The following is a 24,285-nucleotide window of genomic DNA, read 5'->3' as shown; positions in this document are numbered from 1 at the left end:
TCAGGCTTTAGAGAGCATCTCCATTTTGTTGAAAGGTTGCTTGTTGGCAGAGGGAGGCTGTGTGGAAATTTAAACTGAATTGAAGGTATCATTTATCAACAGCACAGGAACCTGCTTGGAAAGATCTGAGAAGTTAATAAAGATTTAATGTCAGCTCTCATGAAGTAGGGCTTACATGCTGTTAAGAGTGCCATTTCTTTTCAAGTGCCTTCCCTGTTACCACTGGTGCCCAGGCCGAACCCATTATGTGGTGGGAATCAAAGGTGAAGACATCGTTGTCACAGGAAAGTGTTTTACTATGGAATGGCCCGACCGATGCCCATATTAACTGGTGTCTCTGGCATTTGTAGGGGGTTGATGACGTCACAGGCGAACGGCTGGTCCAGCAGGAGGATGATAAGCCGGAAGCAGTCAACGTCAGGCTAAGACAGTACAAGGAGGTGGCCAAGCCTGTGGTTAAACTCTACAAGTGAGTGCACTTCAGTGTTTTCGTGGCAGTCGGCCCATTAGAGAGCTGTGGAGTCTCATGGGAAGGGCCTTGGGTAGAGGTGGGGGGATTTCTTTCAGCTAGATAAGCCCTAAAAGCCTAGCACATTCCCAGGATGAAATGCTGGAGTTGTTGGTGGGAGACAACGCTCAGCTCTGACACCTGATCATCCCTGTCCAGTTGGAAATTGCATCTAGACTTAGTGTCAAAATGTAAAGCATTATTTCAGCCACTTAAAAAAGAAAAATGAAAATGCCACACATATATATCTTATTTGGATACAAGGTTAGATGGGACTTTTGGCCTAGATGTGTCTGGAAGGAGTTTTACAAAGAAAAGCTAAAACTATAAGTTGTGGATTGCAAATTCAAATGGCTACAGGGGCCAGGCAGGTCCTGGAAATGAATGTCAGCAGAGGGGGTGGCAGGGGGTGGGGGAGGTGGGAGTGGGGGGTGCAGGGGCAGTTGAGTGGCAGTTGAACTGTATGGCTTCTATGCAGCTCCAGTCAGTTATCACCACAGGGGTCCCCCCGGGCTCTGTGTGACCAATGATTCCTGTTTTTCAAGAGAAGCAGACATCTGGCTCTGGGGTGTCCTTTTACATTAGCAACAGTGAAACCTGTGTGCGGACCTGCATTCAGGACAGCAGTGTACAGCTTCTGCTATGATCCATTTCTGACCCTGTAGCCTCCAAACAATTTAGCCATCATTTAGGCCAGAGGTTCCTGATCAGATTACTGTGACTCATTCCACATTTCACGATCATGGTCGTAATTTGGGTTTTAGAGTACAAAATCTTTTCTGTGGTTCCCTTTACAGAAATGTGTCATGAGGCAGACTTGGGATTGTCTCCCAAAGAGTCATGCTCTTCGATATGTTTTAAAGGGGAGAAGAAAAAGGTGGCATGGTGGCAAGCATGCCAGAATTTGAAAGCTATGGCCTTATTTAGAAACCACAGAGGGGGGTGCTGATAACATTGAAGGGGCCACTTGGACGCTTTGCAGCGTGTGATGGAGACTCTGAGATTGTGCTTGCATTTTACCTGCAATGCCTGTGTGTGCTGGGCTTTGTGTTTCAGGTCCCGAGGAGTGCTCCACCAGTTTTCTGGGACGGACACTGACAAAATCTGGCCCTGTGTTTACGCGGTTTTCTCGAACAAGATCACGCCGATTCAGTCCAGAGAAGCATGCTGAGCCCGGCCCGGGGAAGAACCAGAAAGATGTGCTTCTCCCTCCAGATGTTTCAGTTGTATGTGTAGTATGGTCCCCAGTAGAAGCCAACTGAGATGGCTTGCAGTATCTTTTCTAGTTTCAATGATGAACTGATATGAAAACTAATGAGTGAAAGGAGGCAATGAAGAGGCTGTTCTCTGCCCTTCGGAAAGAAGGGCCACCCGCACATGTTGAAGATGCCTCTGCACACGCCCTTCAAGCCCTTCGCCAGAAAACGAGGACAGGCTGGATTTCAAACACCGTATAACCCAAGCTCTAGCTGATTTTTGACCTTCATGTTGCCATAGTGGCAGCCTTTTTGCATATGGTGATGGTGGTCTCTTGGTTCTCCCCACCCCCTAAAGGCTGTTGAACCACAGCACCAGTGGCCTGAGGATGCCCAGGGCTGTAGCCTGGGCTTTGTCCACATTCTCTGGTATGTCCTCCCCTGGAGACAAGGAGGTTGAAGCCAGTTGCTCGCAGTGGTCGCTTCTCTGACTTTGAGTGACTGTACCCACAACTTATTTTTTCTTTTTTGTTAGGAGAGGCACCCCCCTTTCATCCATGCTCCATAGAAGCTCTGCCCTTCAGACATCCTGAAATGAAAGGATTTGGCTTCTGCTATTTTTATTAGATGGTGTTTTTGTTGTTGTTGTTTTTTAAATATCTGTTGCCTCCCCTCCCTTTCTTTCTACAGATACTTACTGCTTTGAGCCCGCTGAGATTCCTCTGTAAGAGCTGAGAGCTAGGGGATGATGTCAGATCACTTGATGCACCAGAACTGAGCTCTTTGAGGGTCTACTTTACACTGCTGATCTGACTCTCATGGGTGGATACTGTTCCTTTTTTTTGTTGTTGTTGGGAAAAAAAAATCGTCGTTGTAAATCCCCAAAGTAAGAAATATTCACCTACATAAATGTTAAAAGATCATATCTTATGTACTAGATGTAATTAAGACCATAGGGAGTTACTGGACTAAAAGAATTGTTTACTTTTTATTCAAGATAAAAAAAAAATGTATTTTGAAAATGCTGCTAAATGTTAATGCCGACAGTGTTTTTCTCCTGTGAGTTATGTGTTGGCGAAGGGAATGGAGCCTGTGGGGTTGCGGAAACATGTTGCACTAGCTGTGCCTAGACTCAGGATGACAGCCTTACAATGACGAGAAAACAAAATTTTAATTTTTTTTTATTCCAAAGATTCTATAGGGTGGCCATAAAGTCTAAAAAGACGGATAACACTATTTTGTCATTCACTGTAATGTAATATCAATAAATCACTTGTTAACGCTTTGCTTGGTTTCCAGACTTGGTGGCCACCTTGTATAATTCTTGCTCTCCTCTGGGAAGAATGATGAAGCTTATTCCTGTTGCCTTAAAAAATATCCCTCTTCATGCATTGTGGTTATTCCCAGCGAGGGTCCTTTACTATTCCTGGGAGGGACTTCAGTAGACTTATTGCCTTTGGCCTCTTTGGGGAAGGGATAGGAAACGACCTGCTCACTGATTCCATATTCCTCCATCCTTCACTCCCATCTCCCTTCCAGCAAAATAACAACCACAGCCTGTGACACTGTGTCTCACAGTGTTGGCTGTTTCTGAGACTGCCCACCAACCGGGGTGGGCCCTTTGCTAGGTGAGACCAAAAAAAGTCACACACCTTTTCCATGGTCTTTGGAAGACGATGCTTGTTTCATGCTCAGTGGCCTAAATATATATATATATATATTTCTGGTTTTCTTCAACACACTCCTTCAATGATTTTGTAAAAAAAACTTTAAAAATTGTTTTGGAAAATATTTTGCGAAAAGTAAAATCCAAGGGACAGCTTTTCTTGGTTTTCATTCTACTGCCACACACACAGCTCCTTTGCTGTTACGCAGAAATCGTTTGGATAGTCTGAGATTCCCCCCTGTCCTCACATGCGGTGGTTCTAACCAGCTCTGAATTCACTTTCTCTCCATTATCCTGACGGGTGGCCCGCTTGTTCAGAACTTAAACATTGCTGTGTTTAATACCCGTTAACTTTAATGCAAGCGTAAAAGAGGTACCATTTATCAAAGGCCTACCGACTGGCATGTGCAGTTTCAGGGCCTTTATAAATACAAGGTGGGGCAAAAATAGGTTTACAGCTGTTCATGGAAAATAATACAATAATAAATAATACAGGAACAAACTTTTATGCCCTCACAACTGTGACCCACCCTGTACTTCGTCTTTCAAGCATCCTGTAAGATAGGCACGCTCCCACATTTATGAGAAGGCAAGGTCAGAGACGGGAGGCGTGGTGCCCAGGCCCCTGCTGCCAATAACTGTAGCCAGGACTCCCTCTCAGGCTTTCCTGGCTCTGCAGCGGAGTGTGCTCCTGGATGTCAACCACCTGTTTCCTGAGTGAGCTTGCTTGTTTTTGTCTTGTATTTAAGAGTGGCCTCACATAAAAAATGGTCCCCTACGTGACATTCCACTTTACATGGTACTGTTCTTAGTTTTCCCTTTGCTTACGCAAAGGAAGCTGCTAGAGGAAAGTCTGAGCCTTGATACTCCTCCGAAACTATTCTCATTTATAGACAAAATAAAAGGCTGTTCATGTACTATAGGCTGGCTTGAGTCCTGGCTAATCTATGGAGAAAGGAATCTCATGTCCCTCACCAACCCTTTCGTGTCCATGGTTTTAAGCCCTTAAAGGGACCATTACCCTTTAGCCACCCTCACCCATGGTGCTCACAGGTAGGTCAGGGCTCCTGGGAGCCTCACTTCTTTCCTGAGATTAGAACAAAGCGCTCGCTGCGACCCCAGACAAGGCCCTGATAAACTGGTCCTTCCTAAAGTGGTGAACCAATGGTGATGTGCACCTACACAGGGTAACCCTGACTTTACACCATCTCTCTATATTATATCACCAGGATTCTGAATGCCAAATCCACACCTTAGCCTGCCATCTGATGTGGTGGCGCTGCTTATCATACACAGTTCTGGCCAACTCAGGAGACTAGCTTCCTGTCTTCCCCACCTTCCCCAGGCCATTCCCTGACCCCCTCCAGAAGCCACGCTCAGATGTGCCCCCCTCATCCCCCCTTCCCTACCTGACCCCCAACCCCCATTGGGAAGGGAAAGGAAAGGAGCAATGGGTGAGAGGTACTGCTGTGGCTTTTTCTGCCACTCAAAATGTTGAGACAATAATGTTAGAAAGATACCTGTGCAAATCCATACATAGGGCTTTTACAAAATTTAACTTACTGGAACCTACGTTCAGTATTTGACTTGAGCAGTTTGTCTAAACAGTTTACCGGCATGCTGGGGGTATTTGCTCAAATCATAAACATCACAAATTTCCAAGTGTTATGGTATAGGCATTCTTAGCAGTTGCTGGTTATTGCTATTTCATGCTAAGCGCTTTACATGCATTGTCTAATTAAATCCTTAACAATTATCCTAAATGATAGACATTTCAATTACCTTGCCTCCTTGTATTTAGGAACTGAAATAATCCGGTTTACGTGAACTGTTTTCATGGACGTATAGGGATTAATCAGGAAATGAAAAATGGCCTTTTTGGTACCTTTCTTTAGTTTGAGCTCTCCATTCTCATTAGTAGGTAAAGCAATGTATTTGCTCCCGCCTGGCACCTTTGCTTTTGGCGCTCTGGTTCTGAGACAGGAAATGGGCCCTCCCTGGGTCCCAGTGGTCGTTGCACACTGTATACACAGAGGGCATATGTCTCATCTGTACTCTGCCTGTGTTACAGGATCCTGGGAGGCATCTGTATCTACCTGATGAATTTTGCTTATCACCTTTCCGTGAACAGACAGCAGTTACATTTTCTTGCTGCAGTTAATTTTGCCGGAGAGGCTATTCATAAGGCAGATCATGTTCACGCTATGAATTGCTTCTCTCTTCCCCTCCATTTTGAGTAACTCCCTTGTGTCTGATTGGTGTCTCAAAAGAAGAATGTGGTCTGGTCCTAAGTTATCACCCCTTTTCCATACATAACGGGCCCAGTCTGGTTTCCAGGGGAGAAGTGTGCAAGACCCAGATGTCGGGGACCCATGAGGCCATATTTCAGCCATGAAGAAATATCTGCTTCCTGCACCTGTTGAGATGTATTATAGTTACAATTGTTTATAAGTGCCATATCTTATCTTTCTTTTAGCAAATTGCACAGTTCTTGCCAAAATAAATGCCATTATCTAATTACTGTGTGTGTGAGACAGAATGACAAAGAGAGAGAGATGGTAAAACATTTCCAAAAAGGAGAAAGCTCTTGTATGGCATGGATATTCCTTCCTTCCTGAGTGATAATTAGGCTATCCCAAGAAGTTCCGTATCTTTGAAAGAACAGATTTCCTGCTTAAAACTTTTCGAGCATCATTGCACCCAGACGATTCTCCCTGGGGTTAGTGTGTGTCTAACTCCATTTCATCAAAACTTTTTATTTTAAAGCTTTGGCAATACAGTCAGAAATGTACTCAGTAAAAACAAACTGAATTGTATTTAATTTATAGAAAAGGGAAGAAAAACAAAAACTCAGCCTTTATGTCAGCGCCAAGGGGTCAGGGGTCAGAGGGCCTTTCTGGTTTTAGGAGAATTTGTACTACTGATTTTTATATACTCTTGTTTTTGAGATGAACAGATCTCTGGGGGAAATTGAGTCCAATGGCATTTCACTGTGATCCCTCTCACGCTCAAATCAGTTCTCCAACCCAAGGACAACTTGTCTCTGGTTTACTGCCCTGTGAACCCTCAGCTCGCTTTCCCAGAAGTCACGTGTTTACGATGAGTCAGTGCTTTCCTTCAGGGAGAGCCCTCGGCCTTCTTGATTTGAGTATATATGCTTAATGCAGACTATAAAAACCTAATCTGTAAGTGTTTTAACTGTTCATTGTATTATTATTTTTACTATCTTGCTTGAAGCTTATTCAAACTTTTTGATTTGATAGAAATAAAGTTTTTTTTCTGCTTATAACTAGTGAATTCATTTAACATTTGGATAGCTTTTTACACTTGACCATCTGCATCTTCACAGATATTCTCATTCGTGCCGCTGCAAGCCCTCCACTATCCACAGTGTTTTATCTCCAGCTTACAGATTGGGAAAACAGAGAACACGGTGTTGCCTGGATAAGGCAGGGCAAGATCCTGAACCTGACCAAGGGTTAGGATCCCCAGTCTCATTTTCTTTCCTGCTGCGCCATGTTGCCTCATTTTGTGTACCCTCCAGTACCTTGTTTGTCCAGCACTTTATTTTTCACATGTTCATGGACATGAAAATTTTATTTGTGGAACAACTGGATGATATGAGCAGGTCACATCATCACATCCTACACAGATCCCATCCTATAGATTAGGAGACGGATCAAAGTATGTGACTTTCAGGTCACAGCGTTTGGGGCTACTCAGCAGCAGAAGAAACCTCAGCAGGCCCATCTGGCAGGGTTGGCGCCAGGGAGGAAATCGAGCCTCCACCGGAGAAGCCCCCTGCAATAGGGAGGGAGCAAAGGCTCTGGCTTCTCCCAACCTCACACTCCCCTTTCTCCCGTGGGTGGGTGCGTGCAGGCTTCCCCTTAGCAGAAGCCAGCCAACAGAAGCCTAAGAAACGTGTTCTACAGGTTTCCACACCCCTGGAAAGGTGAACTGGATATGATGGCAAGTGGTGAATTGAATTAAAGTTCAAGCCATTCATCTCTTTGTTGTCGTTAATCCTCTCCCGAGGATAGTTTTTCATTGCTTTTTAGAGGGAGTGAAAGGGAGGGAGAGAGACCAAGAGAGAGAGAAAGAAACATCCGTGTGAGAGAGACACATCGATTGGTTGCCTTCCCCATGCTCCCCAATGGGGGCCAGGGATTGAGCCCGCAACCGAAGTACGTGTCCTTGATTGGAATCAAACCCAGGACCCTTCAGTCGGAGGGCTGATGCTCTGTCCACTTAGCCAAACCCCTAGGGCAAGCCATTTGTATTTTAAGAGGATTTTGCATCTCTGCCCCATTGGCTTCTTACTGGTGCATATGATTTGCTTTAGCCAATGGAATGTGAGAAGAAGTGAAGTGTGCCACTTTGGAGCAGAAGCCTAGAAGTTTCAGGAGCCAGAATGTGGACGCCAATCTCATTCTGCAATGATCCTGGCAGTCTCATGGGACTTTTCTTTCAACCTGGATCCTAAAGTGAAGACATGGAGTCTGGGATGCAGCCAGTCCACAATGCAAAAATCAACCTTTGCTTTTATAAGCCACTGAGATTTGGTAGCACAGCATATTGTAGCCCAAGCTGACTGATCGAAATGGGCCTAGTGTATGTCATTCAGTTATAGCTTGATTCTTCATCAAGCACTATTAAGCTCTAGGGATGCAAAGATGAGTAAGACCCAGTTTTTACCCCTTACTTCCTCAGTCTCCTGGAGGGGATGGACATATGATTACATAACTCTACACATAACCGTTGGAGCTATTCACTGACTTATGCCTGAGAGGACACAGAGGGAGTCGCTCTTGGCTGACCAGGTAGAGACCAAAGAAGAGCTAATTGAGCTTAGTGATGCAGGAAAGGGAACCCAAGAGGAGGAAAAGGTATGTGTGTTGGGTGAGGCAGGCCTGGGAGTTGAAGATAAGATTGAGTTGTATTGGGAAGTTGTGTGGACCCGGTCTTAACTGCTCCCAGTCCAGCCCAGTCTCTATGCCAGAAAGTGATTCATCAGGTTCACACGATAACATTGTAATTGTACTAGAGTCTGGACTAGGATGTGGAAGTTCAACAAAAGGGAATGGTTGGAACAGGAATGAAAAAGAGTCAAATGCCTCCAGGGGAGAAGTCAAGAACCTAAATGACTGAAATGGAGGTAAGTGTGAGGCAGTAGGGCGGGGCAAGGGCTATGAAGAACTATTTCTAACCTGGGAGTCACTGCTCAGCTCTGGATGATTGTTAGCACCTCAGGAATGTTGCCTAATCATTCAATTTGTGAACAGAAACTAGATATGTTTTCTTGGTGAAATCTTCTGTTTAAATGTTTGCAATTTAAATTTCGATAAAATGGCACTGGCCAAACAGCATATCCATTTTTGGGGCTTCTGCATTAGAGACATAGGAGGTAGGGATGACGGGTTTTGTGGCTAGATAGGTAGCTATGAACTAAAGAGGTAGGCGTTGTAAGGGCAAAGAGTCTGAAGGGGGTGATTTTTTAGCTTTGACAACAACAATGACAAAATGCATAGTTATGTTCTCTGCTTTATCAGAGAATACTACCTATTCAAAGAAATCACCTGAGTTTTTTACTCCAGAGTTCAATTGAGTGGGGTTTTTCCCATATTTATTTCAGCCAGTTAGTACATAAACATCCAATACTAAATAAAAACCATACCTGTACCTGGAGAAACTTATGTAAACTATATGTGTATGCGTGTTTTATATACATATGTGTGTATACAGGGATGGGCAAACATAGGTTTACAGTTATTTGTATAGAAAATACAATAACTAATAAATAATACAAGAATAAACTTTTGTGTACATATAACTAAAAATCTACTTTTGCCACCCCCTGTATATATGTATATGAATGTACAAATAGAATTATGTGTGCATATATACACATGCGCATGTGTAATAGAAGATAACAGTTAAAATTTATTGAGGGTTTACCTTAGTGCCAGGCAATAGGCCAGCATTGCAAAACAGCTACAGATGATGAACCTCAGGCTCAGTGAAATTAAGTTATTAGTTTACCCAGTAAGTGGTAGAATGAAGACTTCAACTCCAATGCTTACTTATGATTAGTCAGCTGTTCTGCCTCATTCTGACTCTCCCTACCCAAAGACTTAGAGCAGTGATGGCCTTTTGAGCTCGGCGTGTCAGTATTTTGAAAAACCCTAACTTAACTCTGGTGCCATGCCACATATAGAAATTTTTTGATATTTGCAACCATAGTAAAACAAAGACTTATATTTTTGATATTTATTTTATATATTGAAATGCCATTTAACAAAGAAAAATCAACCAAAAAAATGAGTTCGTGTGTCACCTCTGACACGCGTGTCATAGGTTCGCCATCACTGACTTAGAGGGACCACAATTAAGGGCCCTGAAATCAAGGCACCTTTGACCTTGGGCAGAACTTACAGGAATGGGGGTGGAGAGTCCTGCCACTTGGAGGTGACTAGGACATGAGCAGTACTGAGACTCCCCTGTGGCCAGCTTTCCTCCTAGCCAGGATCCTAGGTCAGTTTCTTTAACAAGCCTAGTAGGCCTTCATGAAAGACTAGATCTCATATTCCATCAGGAGTTGACAACTTGCACTTCTCCAGTCTAGGGCCATGCATCTGGGAAAAGGTAATATTTCCTGACAAGGAAGAATCAGGGGAAGAAAAATGAATTGCCCATATTTGGATACATCAGGGAGGAAACCAGCCACTCACTCTCCTCACAATCATGGTTTTCACATAGAAGGGAACACTCTAGATCCACTGACTATGTCACATGCATCAATCATCCTGGGTACACTGACCATCTCAGACTACTCTGGACATATTGACCATCAGGATATTCTACCCTGGACACATTGATCATATGCACCTACCACAATGAGGAATTCTATCAGTGCAATAAGGTCAGGGAGAATGGGCTGCAGGCTAAAATTGCTTGGAGACCTGAATGAATCATCTTCTATATTTTATCCGTATAAAAATCTTTGCTGTGTTTTTTTCATATGCAGCCAATAAAACAGCCCAGTTATCTAGTGCTCATATGAAAATCTTATCTAACAATTTATGTATCAGCATTTATCAATTGAGGCTATAGAGTGAGAGCTCTTTGAAGATCATGACAGATGCCTACCGTAAACTGAATTTTTCTACACATCTTCCAATAACCATACATGTCAAGAGCAACAAATAAAATCACAATGAACCCAACACACAACACAATTTTATCTACCATATAACCAGGAAATAGAATGCTGCACACTCCCATTTCATTTGAGTGGGGTAGTAAACAGCTGAAATCAGTAGCACCAGCTATCACACCCATGTGGAAGTGGAGAGTTAAGAAGGAATGTTTTGGCAAAGGGAAAGTGCAATGGTGTCCCAGAAAGTCCACACTAAATAGAGAAATACTGAGAACAGTTATGCTGGATTAGAGCACTGGTTAATGGGGAATTGGAAATGGGGGGCTTGAAAATACATGAGTTTAAATGTGTAAGTATTGAGAGCACATAGCTTTTGTAAGTGAGCAAGGGAACTAGGTAGGAGGGACATCTCTTTTGGAGACTTGGTGATGAAAAGGAAAAAATAAAGAAGTTGGTGGAAATTAAGGTTCCTGCAGAAATCACTTTCATGAAATCTAAGACATACCAAACTCTCCCTAGCCCTTCCCACCCATCAAAGATGCTATTCGTCAAAAAAATTGCATTTCACTGTACCAACTGAAGAGAGCAGTCTTGAACTAAGAAAATAGTAAGACACTCAAATTCTTGAACCACATCAGTAGAAACACCTGGTCCAAGAAAATCCAAGCCTTGGAAATAAACAGAAAAAGGAAGTAAACTCCACATAGAGTTACTCTAAAAAGGAAATCAATTGAGAATCAAAATTCTTCAGCTAATGAAAACACTCAAGACCCAGTCTTAAAGTGGAAGATACTATAGCACAACACTCCAGCACAAACAAATGTTGTTAGACAAGCAATAACAGATATGAAAAAGCACCACAAATCATAAATTCACAAATTCAGAAGAGAAGTGGGCACAAGACAAAAATACATGAAATAAAAATTGATTGAACATAGAAAAGAAAGTGAAGAAAAGACAATGATCTCAAAATTAGGACTAAATTAAAAGATGCACAAAAAAGTAAAAGTTTTTAAAAATATGTAAACATGGAAAAGTTAAATGAAAATTTCCAAGAGACTAAAACAAAATAGGAAAAATCAAAAAGCTCAGAAAGAAAATAATAGCTATAGAAGACAATGAAGATCTAACACACTTATAACTGAATTCTCTAAAGAAGAAAAACAAAATAATACATCAAAACCAAGATTAAAAGCTATAATCCACTAAAAACGTACAAAAAAATAAATAAATTCTGAATCTACATATTGGAAGAATACACAGTGGAATTATGAAATTGACTCAGTAAAGTCAACTTTAGGACATTCTACTATGTCCAAGAAAATTCCTGTAAACCTGCCACCAAAAACCCCAAGGAATTCGATATATGAATCAAAAAGTGAAGCAATGTTTTCATCATGGAAGGAAATTCTGAATCAAGAATTTTATATCCAGCCAAGCTGAACTTCAATTATCAAACAAATGTGGCAAAAAAAAAAAAAAAATGTTTATAGAGAGAAACCAAGATGGCAGCATAGGTAATCACTGGAAATTGCTGCCTCCCACAACAATTTCAAAAATACAACGGAAAGACAAAACAAACATCATCCAGAACTACAGGAAGGCTGGCTGAGTGGAAATTCTACAACTAGAAGGAAAGAGAAAAGCACACTGAGACTCAAAGGAGCTGCGGAAGTAAAGTGCAGAGGTACAGAGGCTCGAGCGCACCTGAGGATGAGGCTGTCTTTTTAAATTGGGAGGGAGCCACAAGCTCCCGACTGCTCTGAACTCCAGTTCCGGGAAGTCTCTCGGGACCTAGGACTCATACAGGGAGAAACTGGACTGTCTAGCAGCAGGCAGAACTCGGAACTTGAGGGCGGTTTTCCCTCAGAGGTGCTTGCAGCGATTACCATGGGACACTGAGACACAGGGCCTCTTAGGGCAGGGCTGAGGATCTGCCATAGCTGCTTGCTCTGCCCTGTTGATTCCCTGAGACCCCATCCCACCAGGCTGTGGCAGAGGCTTTTGCATATGAATGCCCTGGCCCTTTGCAATCTAAAATTACCTAACAAAACTGCAGCTGGGCCAGACAGACCCAGAACTTCCAAGAGAAGGCCCAAGGCCCCACAGCAGCTTGCATTGCTTCACAGCTGGGCCTCATCTGGGCACCTCCAAACCCCCAAAAAGGAAGGGGAATCTGCAGATCTCTTCGTAGCTCCTGCTGGGTAGCCTCAGGAAGAGGCTAAATTAGCACCTCCTTAGATCCAAGAGCCAGTGTACCCAGTGGTCAGAGTGAGACCATCCAGATTCCAACTCCTCAGATCCATAAGGGACACACTCAGGGGGCAGATTCAGTGAGCACCAAAGCCCCACTGAAGCAAGTCTTGCCCCAGAAGGGTGTCTTCAGCACAGAAGTTCTCCCACTGCAGACACAGCTGATTCTCACAGCCAATTGTCCTGGAGGTCAGTTCCTCCCAGTGATACCTACAACAATCAAGGCTTAACTACAACAAGACTACAACAAGACTGTGCACAAAGCCTACAAAGGGGTGCACCAAGAGTGTCCACCTCAGGTAATTGGGGAGGCTGAGCCACTGGGCCCTATAGAACACCTAGCACACAAAGCCACTCTACCAACACAGGGAAGCATAAAAAATGCAGAGACAAAGAAACAGGTCACAAATGACAGAAATGGAGGAAAGCAAACGACTGGATATAGAGTTCAAAACCATGGTTATAAGGTTTTTCAAGAATTTTCTGGAAACGGCCGATAAATTTAGTGAGACCCTGGAGGATATGAAAAAAGACCAACTAGAAATTAAGCATACACTGACTGAAATAAAGAATAATTTACAGAGATCCAACAGCAGACAAAAGGATCCCAAGAATCAAGTCAAAAATTTGAAATACGAAGAAACAAAAAATACCCAACCGGAAAAGCAAAAAGAAAAAAGAATCCAAAAATATGAAGATAGTGTAAGGAGCCTCTGGGACAACTTCAAGTGAACCAACATCCAAATTATAGGGGTACCAGAAGAAGAGAGAGGGCAAGATATTGAAAATCTATTTGAAGAAATAATGACAGAAAACTTCCCCTACCTGGTGAAAGAAATAGACTTACAAGTCCAGGAAGCACAGAGAACCCCAAACAAAAGGAATCCAAAGAGGACCACACCAAGACACATCATAATTAAAATGCCAAGAGCAAAAGACAAAGAGAGAATCTTAAAAGCAGCAGGAGAAAAAAAGTCAGTTACCTACAAGGGAGTACCCATACAACTGTCAGCTGATTTCTCAACAGAAACTATGCAGGCCAGAAGAGAGTGGCAAGAAATATTCAAAGTGATGAATACCAAGAACCTACAACCAAGATTACTTTATCCAGAAAAGCTATCATTCAGAATTGAAGGTCAGATAAAGAGCTTCACAGATAAGAAAAAGCTAAAGGAGTTCATCACCACCAAACCAGCATTATATGAAATGCTGAAAGGTATTCTTTAAGAAGAGGAAGAATAAAAAGGTAAAGATAAAATTTATGAACCGAAAATACATATCTATTAACAAGTGAATCTAAAAATCAAGTAAATAAAAAAATCTGATGAACAGAGTAAACTGGTAAATATAATAAAACCAGGGGCATGGAAAGGGAGTAGACTGACAATTCTTGGGGGGAAAGGGGTGTGGGGATGCAGGAAGAGACTGGACAAAAATCGTACACCTATGGATGAGGACAGTGGGAGGGGTAAGGGCAGAGGATGGAGTGGGAACTGGGTCAAGGAGAGCTATGGGGGGAAAAAAAGAGGAACAACTGTAATAATCTGAACAATAAAGATTTAATTAAAAAAAATGTTTATAGTTGCTGACTCTGACAGAGGCAGTATTCCTGTAGCTTTCCTGTAGACGGGAAAAATTTCTAAATACTACATTGGAGAAATTTTTTAAAATTTTACCAAGTATTGGCTATTTATAGATCTCTTATTTCCTCCCTCTCCCCAGTCCCTGACAACTACTAATTTATTTTATGCCTATAGGTTTGTCTATTCTGGACTTTTTCAGTATAGAAATTTCTTTTATAAATCAAATCATACAAGTGCCTTTTGTGACTGGCTTTTTCACTTAGCACCATATTTTTAGGTGTATCCATGTTTTAGCATGGATCAGTACTTTCTTCCTCTTTACGGCCAAATAATATTCTGTTGTATGGATGTACCACATTTTGTCCATTCATCAATGGACATGGGTTATTTCCACTTTTTGGCTATCATGAATAATGCTGCTATGAATATTTGTGTACACACTTTTATGTGGACATATGTTTTTAATTCTTTGGGATATCTATATAAAAGTCAAATGACTAGATCATATGGCAACTGTTTAACTTTTTTAGGAACATCCAAACTGTTTCCAAAAGTGACTGCACCATTTTCCATACCTACGAGCAATGAATGTGGGTTTCAATTTCTTCACATCCTTGACAATACTTGCTTTTGTGTCCTTTTGATTCTAGCCATCTTTCTCTGTGTGAAGTGGCATCTCATTTTGATTTACATTTCCCTAATGATATTGAACATATTTCCATATTTCATTATTGGCTATTTGTATATCTTCTTTTCTTAGTACCTTGTTTCTTCAGCACAATATGCTGGGTTTTGTGTTGCACAACACATGGAGTAACAAGACGCTGAATCTTGTGTGCTTTCATCCTAGGCCTCTTACCTTCTTTGTTTAGAGCCTTTCTCAAAACATATTGGCAGACATCATCTTCTTTAGAGAGATTGAAAAGTTTGCAAACTCTGCTAGCTCTTTGGGCCCCAGGCAAAAAGGCATAGTAGTATCAATGAGACCAGGAATATCCCCCCTCCTTTTTTTTTTTTTTTTTTTTTTTTTTAACTATGACCAAGCTGAGAACAGAGATTGGCATCCACAATGAAAACCTCAAACAGATTTGTGCTTTCTTTCTCCAGCCCTCCTTGGTCTATAATAGGATTGCCCCTTACTCAGTAGCAGATGGACATGGCCATGGGTCAAGACACCCTGCTTCATGAGGGAACCTCATTTGTCATTCCCACCACTAATTTGAACCACACAAGCCTCCATTCTTCTCCCAGAGCATCAGCAGCAACTTCTATGGTCCTACGCTTCTCATAAAAGATACTAAGTTTGTATTCATTGACCACTTCAAGGAGTTTCTGGCAGCCAGTGGCTAGGGAAGAGATGTTCAGCTTCATCCTGAAGCTGCCAACTACCTCTGAGGTGCCACAAAAAAAGAGAAGAGTTCTTTATATATATACTCTTATCAGATATAAGATTTTCAATATTTTCTCCCATTATGTGGGTTGTTTTTCACGTTTTTTGATAGTGTTCTTGGAAGCACAAAAGTTTTAATTGTGATGAAGTGCAATTTACCTATTTTTTTATTTATTGTGTTTTTTTGTGTCATATTTAAGAAACAATTACATAAGTCATAGTCGCACAGATTTGTCTGTATATTTTCTTCTAAGAAGGTTATAGTTCTCACATTTAAGGCTTTGGTCTATTTTGAGTTAATTTTTATATATGATGTGAGATAGCTTGGCAGGGGGTCCAACAATTCTTTTGCATGTGGCAATACAGTCTTCTCAGTACCATGTGTTGGAATTGTCTTGATTTGTTGAAAATCAACTAACCATAGATATATGGTTTTATTTCTGGAGTCTCAAGTCTACCTCATTGATCTATATGTCCAGCCTTATGCCAGTAGCTTTGCTATACATCTTGAAATAGAAAATGTGGGTTCTTCAACCTTATTCTTCTCTTTCAATAATGTTTTGGCTTTCTCTGGCCTGTTGCTCAATGGATGGAAGGGTCAGGGTTTTGATTCCCGGTCAAGGACCTATACCTTGGTTGTAGGCTTGATCCCTGGCCCATGGGGCATGTGCAGGAGGCAACCAATTGATGTGTTTCTCTCACATCAAAATTTCTCTCTCTCCTCTCCTCCTGCCTCTCTTCCACTCTCTCTAAAAACAAACAAACAAACAAAAAACAATGGAAAAATATCCTTGCATGACGATGAAAAATAAGAATGTTTTGGCTCTTCTGGGCCCCTTACATTCCTAGAAGAATTTTAGGATCAGTGTCTCCTTGTCAATTTCTGCAAAAAAGATAGGTGGGATTTTGATAGGGATTGTGTTTAATCTGTGGATACATTTGTGAAGTATTATTATTTTCATATTATCATGTCTGATTCTGGGTCTTCCCTTCCCGTTAACCCAGAGGTTTTCCCTGCTTCTTCTTCAGTCCCAGGACTCATTTTGCTGCTCCTGCTTCCCACTAACACACTGGAATGTCTGAGAGGCTGTCTACGGGCAACTTCCCAGGATGCTAGTTCAGAGACAGGCCTCTGAGCCCCTCACTCCAGGACCTTCCCAAACCTGTGTCCTCACCACTTTATCTCAGTCTCTCTGCTCCCCATCTCCCATGGTAGTGTCCAAGGGTAGGGAAAATGACAAGTGGGCAATCCCTCTGTCTGTAAATCCTCTACTTTTCTTATTTATTATGTTTCTTCAAAGGCTTTGTATATACCAGGATTCATTCTCATTCCAAAGGTTTTAGACTTTTGAAAACCAAAAGTGAGAAGACTCTCACAACTCTCTACATTTGTTTTTTCTCTTCCTTCTCTCACTGTGGCAATGAGCACAAAAGAGACAAGCTGGGTGAACTAGAGAATTGTAGCAAGGGAGGAATTTGCCTAATATTTCAAAATATTTTCTTGTGATATTTTTTACCCATATTTGTATTGATGTAGAAGAAAGATCTAGAAAGGTATACATCAAACAGTTAATAGTGACTGCTTCTTGGGAAGGCCTTGAAAAGTGGGGAGCTGCAACTTGCCATATGCCTGGAGGGAGACAGAACTTGACATCTGTGAACCCCATTGATGATTCCACATACTCCAAACCAGAGGCTCTGAAAAAGCGACATGCACAAGAGGTATTCCTCTTTCTACTCTGTGCTTATTGATATGTTTTTTAAAAATATATACACATGTTTTTATTGATTTTTAGAGAGAGAGGAAGAGAGAGGGATAGAAACATCAGTGATGAGAGAGAGTCATCCATTGGCGGCCTCCTGCACGCCCCCCGACTGGGGATCCAGCCCACAACCTGGACATGTGCCCTGACCGGAAATCAGACCGGGACCTCCTGGTTCATAGGTTGATGCTCAACCACTGAGTCACACCGGCCAGACTGCTTGTTGATTATTTACAAGGAGAGTGGGTATCTCCTGTCTTTCACCTTCTCCTGACTGGGGATATGATTAATAAGTAATGAATTCATCAAATGAGTTTCTGATCTATATTTAATTTCTAATTGGAATCTTCAGTGCATGCCCTCTCTCTCCCCCCTGCCAAAGGAAAAAAACAAACATGTATTTTATCTCCATTGTTTCAAACACCTCCTGTGTTGAATTTTGTTTTTGTCACCAAAGCTATGAGGAGTGGTAAAGTAAACTGATATATTCTCTCCTTCACCATTCTTGACCATCTTTTGATTTTGGTCTAAACAGGGAGGTGAAGGAGGGGGGAAAGCAAAGGGTCAGGACCCAGTAGAACATGTAGTCCCAGAACAACTTTCCTGCCAAGACAGTGCAAGGGAAGCAGATCTATGTATCTGGAGCAAGGTCACATTTGTTTCATGATATACAGACCTCTGTTCTTAGCCTTGGATGCTTCAGTGACATGGAAATAAAATCATAGTGACTATGTTCACGGCTGGGAGGGATCACTGTCTTGATAAAAGACTCAAAATTTCAAAAGACCTTGAGTCTAGGTCAAAGCAACAAAATGTAACTTAATGGAAATGAATGCCAAGTCTTACATTTAGGTTTAAAAAATTCAGTTTCAGAAGTATAGCATAGGAGGAACATGGCTTATAACAAGTATTATGAAAAACACTCTGAGATTGTAGATGGCACTATACTAGTCCAACCTAATGTTAAAAAATCCTCCATCACCCCCCTCCAAAACAACAACAACAAAAACCGGCAACTAATATAATCTTAGCTCCTATAATAGAAATGTAGTATTGTGTTTAGATTAAGGGAGGCATCATATCATGTCACTGTACTCAGCTTTGGAAGTATTTCCAGATTTGTTGTTAATGAAAAATATGCAGCCTACGATACCATTTATGGGAAAAAAAAGTGTGTGTGTGTAATTTTATAAATGTAATCTCACTTTTCATCTTTAAACTCTCCCTCTGAGACAGATATTAATTTCCCAATTTTACAGGGGAGAAAACTAAGTCACAGAAGGCCAGTAACTTGCCCAGAAGTGATCAAGTCTGAGCCTTTAATCAGTCTTCTCCACTGCTCCTGAGCTCCAGATATTACAGGGAAGACAGGGGAGGCAGATTCTGAAAATCGTCCTTCGAGGGGGATGCCTGGACCGTGTTAGGCTGCACTTGAAGTTCCAGGTCAGAAAACATTTTGAGGCAGAGACCGTTTCTTCTCCTGGGTATCACTTTGGTTACAGCTTCTGTCTGGTGACCCCAACCCCTGGATTGTTGTAACTCCTCCTTTTGCCCTTCTAGCCCAGAGCGTTAGTGACTGACTTTCTACTGTTGCTATTCTCCGGACTAACTCATGATCACCACTTCCCTGCAATAAAGTCTCTTTGTTCTGATTAAATTGAAGACAGAGCACATATATATTTCTTGAGAACCCCCTCTTCGCCAAATCTGCTGCTCACTGCAGGGAATCCTGTGATTTAAGCCAAGCGGCAGATACAAGAATGGGGAGCCTTAGTCTGTGAAGGAAAGACAGATGTTTAAGCACATATTTTCAATACAATATGAAAAGAGCTATGACAGAGCTATGTGTAAGGTTTTGTAGGAGCACAAGATCAAAGTCCATTGGCCAAGCAAGAGCAATGGCCGTCTCCTATATCTTCCATCTGTCCTCTGGAGGCCAGTGAATGATAAATCATCGTGTCTGGACTTTGAGAGCATGGATTCAATACCTCAAGGCTGACTTTCCCCACCCCTGTTTGCATCATCCCTCTCTGCCCCCCAAAAAGGATAAGAATCTGTAGGATAAGAATCCCAATTGTTCATTTACTCTTTGTATAACTTTGTGTAGTTACTTAGCCTCTCTCAGCCCCAGTTTATCCATTAGTAAACGGATCAGTAATGGCTGCCATCATCTACCATTGGCTCCCATTTCACTCAGAGGGAACAGCCCAGCAGTAGCCTAACAAGCTCTCCTCAATCCCTCGCCGTGGCAACACCCAACCTCTTCTGCAGCAGACCTCCTGGCTCCCTCTATTCCACCCACTCCTGTCCCCCTGCTGTTCCTCAACCCTACCAGGCTCGCTCCCGCGCTCCTAAGGTGGGCCTTTAATGCAAGGGGTCCTTCTGCCTGAAACCCTCTTCCCTGCAGAGCTGACTTGCTGGTTTATTTCTCTTCCTACAAGACTTTGCTCAAATTTTCCCTCTCTACCAGGTCAAACATGACCACCCTATTTATAACTTCAACCGGCCCCAGGGCCTCCCCACCAGCCTTGGATGCTTCAGTGACATGGAAGCATCTTGTTGTGAACAAGAAGGCAAATATTATTATCCCCAATTTACAGATGAGGAAAGGGAAGCTCAGCTAATTAGGTACCTTCGTGTAAGGACATTAAAATGGCAAGGAAACTAGGCTCAATCCAGGATTTTGTTACCATTCCCTCACCCTGCTCTACTTTTTCTTTTATTCATAGCACTTATATCTTCTGTCAAACTTCACAGCCTACTTACTTTACCTATTGTTCACTGTCTGCCCCCCACCCCCTGTGCCCTAGAGGAATGTGGCTCCATAGAACAGGAATCCATATCTGATTCATTCCTCATGGATCAAAAGAGTCTACAATAGTGCCTGACACACAGTAGGTACTTAGTTGATGCTCATAGGTTGTTGTCAATAAATAAGTCATGTCTGAGCCCTGATATCTCAGTTGGTTAGAGTGTTGTCCCAATACACCAAGGTTTCAGGTTTGATCCTCGATCAGGGCACATATGAGAATCAACCAATGACTGCATAAGTGGAACAACAAATCCATCTCTCTCTCTCCCTCTCTACCTCCCTCCCTTTATCTTTCTCTCTAAAATCAAGAAATAACATTTAAAAATTAAGTCATGTCTGTAACGTTCTTAGCACAGTGCACAGCATCAGGTATTATAAAAACCCCAGCTCACACTTATTCATTGCCAGGTGCTGTTCTGAGTGTTTACACACAACTCATTAAGTTTTCACAACAGTTGTAGGAAGTGGGCGCTTATTATTCTGATTTACAGATGAGAAATTCGGCACAGAGATGTTATTGCAACTCTCTCATGTCCCCGTGCCAGTAGACTTTAGTCAGGAACAGCGTGGCACCAGGGTTTGTGCTTTTAATAGCTATGCCATACTGCCTTTCTCAGTAAACATTTTTTTTTAATATTTTCAGGTCAATTTAAAAATGAATCAACATTTTTGAAGGTCTGAATTAGTACTATAACAAGGCACATTATAATAACATTATAATGCATGCAGTAGGCACACAATCGCCATACTGGACTTTCTACCTCTTCTTTTCATCTTCCCTTCACACTCCATCTTTGCAACTGCCGCCTGCCCTGACAAATCTGTATTGCAGCAGAGGGATTCAATCCACCCCCACCAGCCCCACCAGCTGACTTCAGGCACAGATGTGGCAGAAAGTGAGGTCCAGGGGTTTCGTTCCCTTTAAAGTCCTGAGATCTTAAGAGTCAGTGCATCATTTTATTAATAAAACATTTGCAAAGTAGTATATTGGATTATTGCCAACTGGGCGCTTTCACACGTGCTTTCATTGGAATCTCCCTGCATTCCAGGGTAATTGGAAATGCCCTGTTATGAACAAGAAGGCAAATATTATTATCCCCAATTTACAGATGAAGAAAGGGAAGCTCAGCTAATTAGGCACCTTTGTGTAAGGACATTAAAATGGCAAGGAAATTAGGCTCAATCCAGGATTTTGTTACCAAGCCTGGTATTCTTTTCACTTCACTCAGTGAGAGAGAGGCACGAGGTTTAGTTTCAGCACCATAGGTGCTCAAAAAAGGTTCCTATGATTTTAATTCGCAATATGATTTTTGCCTTTGAGTGATTGTCCCCTTTTTATGCCTATCTTCCCATGTAGTGGGCCTTTTGCAGAACCCCAGTTTCTGTGAGGAGTGTTCATTCGGCACGATGCTTCTGCTCTCTCTGAGACTCTGGGTATAACCCCACATATTGTTGGTTGGGGTTATTCTTTGGCTGGAGAGGGCCTGTGCTAGCTAGGCCCTGAAAGTGATTTCAAATTATTCTGCCCTCCTCGTATGTATATGTCACTCACCCTTCCAAGAGGTGAAGCCTGTGACTTCTCCCTTGAACAGCTGAGCCTGTGTCTGAGTTGATCAATAGAATGTGCAGGAAGTCCTTCTGGGGACTTGAGCCAAGGCATCTGGGAACTTTTGAGCCAAGGCTTTAAGAAGCCTGGCAGTTGCCGAAACTGGTTTGGCTCAGTGGATAGAGCGTCGGCCTGTGGACTGAAGGGTCCCAGGTTCGATTCCAGTCAAGGGCATGTACCTGGGTTGCGGGCACATCCCCAGTGGGAGATGTGCAGGAGGCAGCTGATCGATGTTTCTCTCCCATCGATGTTTCTAACTCTCTATCTCTCTCTCCCTTCTTCTCTGTAAAAAATCAATAAAATATATTTAAAAAAAAAAAAAAAAAAGAAGCCTGGCAGTTTCACCTTTCTGGGGGTGACGACCTCCCTACAACAACATGCCTCTTACTAAGATCTCCTTCATCCCTCACCAGAAGAGAAGAGGAAACACAAGAAGAAGCGCCCGGTGCAGAGCCCCAATTCCTGCTTCATGGATGTGAAGTGCCCAGGATGCTATAAAATCACCGCCCTCCTTAGCCATGCACAAATGCTGGTTTCGTGTTGGCCGTTCCCCTGTGCCCTGGCAGCTGATAGGAGGGAAAGCAAGGCTTACAGAAGGAGCTCTTTCAGCAGCATGAGACACGTGGAGAACTGCCCCAATAAACACACTTTGCAAAACAACGAAAAAGGAAGCCTAGCAGCTTCAGCTTTTTTCCTTTTGGAACCCAGCCACCATGCTGTGAGGAAGGCCAAGCAACCATGTGGGGAAGAACCAAGGCTCTTGGCTGAGCTCCCGCCCGATGCCAGCACCATCTTGTGGGCTACGTAACAGAGCCATCTTAGAAATGGATCTTCAGCCCTGAGCAGCCCCGCTCACCTCAATCAGAGCAGAAACAGGCTGTCCCCTCTGAGCACGGCCTAAACTGCAAAATCATTTGCCAACAAATGATTGTTGTTTTTAAGCCATTAAGTTTGGGGATGGTTTATTATGCAGTAATAGGTCATTGAAACAGACCTCTCAGAAGCCCTGAATGCATTTTCTGCAAGCAGTTTCCCCTCCTCTCACACCAGACACGACTGCTGACAACGTGGTTGGGAGGCTTTCTGTAGGTACTGCTCGTTACCTTGAGCACATCATAATCTTGTCAACTTGGAGAACTTCAGATTGAAAAAGGTCGTTTAAAGTGCTTCCTGTACTAATAACAGTCGTATTGGCATTGCCAATGGGGTCATGCAAAACACTGGGCAGCACTCAAGGTGACTGTAGGTGGGACAGCTTTGTTTATGTTCTGGAACTCTCTGTAAGGGAGGGGAGGTAACAGGAGGAGGCATAAGAGGAGACACAAAAAGTAATCATGAAGTTTGAAGGGTGTGACTTCCACCTAAAATCGAGATATTCCCATTTCTCTCTCTTTAGAAATACACACACACACACACACACACACAATTATTTATTGCAAAAGAAGATGCCATTGTTTATCTGCCATTGTCTCAATAGATACAGTATTATAATAAGCTACTATTTATTGAATCTATTCAATGCTTTACACATAATAGTTAAACTTAGCACAACCCTGTGAGGTAGGAACTATTTATTATCTCCATTTTGCAGATGGGAAAACTGAGACTTAGAGAAGTTGGGCAAGCTGGGTAAGATCACTCAGTTAGCAAGTGGCAGAGCCAGGATTCACTAAGCTTTGTGTAGCTGGAAAGTCTAGGGTTTTTTTCTATTAGCCCTCTCTCCTTTCTCTCACACACACGCACACACACAGAAGAATCTTGTATCTCATTGACTTTGAGGACTGCTAGTTTTATGTTTCTGGACCTAGCTTCACAAGCACAATGAAGTGAATGAAATTCAAGGTTTATTTTTTTTTTCCTTTTTGTTTTCCCCCTATGCCCAGTGAGCCAGATGTACAAATAAGTGGGCTTGTTTTGCATTTTTGACATTTGAAAAGAAATTCCATGTTGCCGGTACTCATGAATGTGCCTCAGGGGCACTTGGGTGTTTCTGCTTGGGTGGAAGGTCTCTCTGGCCGCATTCTTTTCCCATGGACTGCAGAGACTCCCTGCTGGATCTGCCTGGAGCAAGCCGTGTCTGTGGGAGTCAGAGACTCTGGCCTTGTTTAGCTCCAGGCTGGACGAGTGCCACGAAATCACATGATGTTTGGACAGAAAGGGCAAACCAAAGAATGTTTCTTTCATCCTTCCCTGACCAGTGAAGTCTAAGCAGTGAGCAAGTGGGCCCCTCCCAGGAGCTGTTCTGATGCACTGGATGTACCAGGACAGTGGAAGAAAAGATGGGTCTCTAAGCCAGGCCCACTGGGGATACTAACACTTAGCAGTATTCCAAAACCTGTTAGCGGGAGTCAG

At 42.5% G+C, this 24,285-nt stretch overlaps 1 protein-coding gene and 1 pseudogene across 4 annotated transcripts in view; one reads left to right on the top strand and one right to left on the bottom strand.

Moving 5' to 3' along the window:
* Positions 1-2,990, top strand: part of AK4 (adenylate kinase 4) — a 56,980-nt gene extending 53,990 nt beyond the window's left edge. For all 4 annotated transcript variants that reach the window (XM_059689285.1, XM_059689286.1, XM_059689284.1 and 1 more), the window contains exons 5-6: positions 351-469; positions 1,565-2,990. In XM_059689285.1, the coding sequence (XP_059545268.1) occupies positions 351-469; positions 1,565-1,679 (234 nt within the window). In that variant the 3' untranslated portion in view covers positions 1,680-2,990. The remainder of the gene's footprint in view (positions 1-350; positions 470-1,564) is intronic.
* An 11,861-nt stretch (positions 2,991-14,851) lies between these two features.
* LOC132229750 (small ribosomal subunit protein eS6-like) lies at positions 14,852-15,733 on the bottom strand (annotated as a pseudogene).
* Between the last annotated feature and the right edge of the window lie 8,552 nt (positions 15,734-24,285).

This window comes from Myotis daubentonii, chromosome 3, assembly GCF_963259705.1.
Source record: "Myotis daubentonii chromosome 3, mMyoDau2.1, whole genome shotgun sequence".
NCBI lineage: Eukaryota > Metazoa > Chordata > Mammalia > Chiroptera > Vespertilionidae > Myotis > Myotis daubentonii.
Note: the sequence above shows the minus strand (reverse complement) of the source record. Positions and strands in the feature narration are given on the sequence as shown.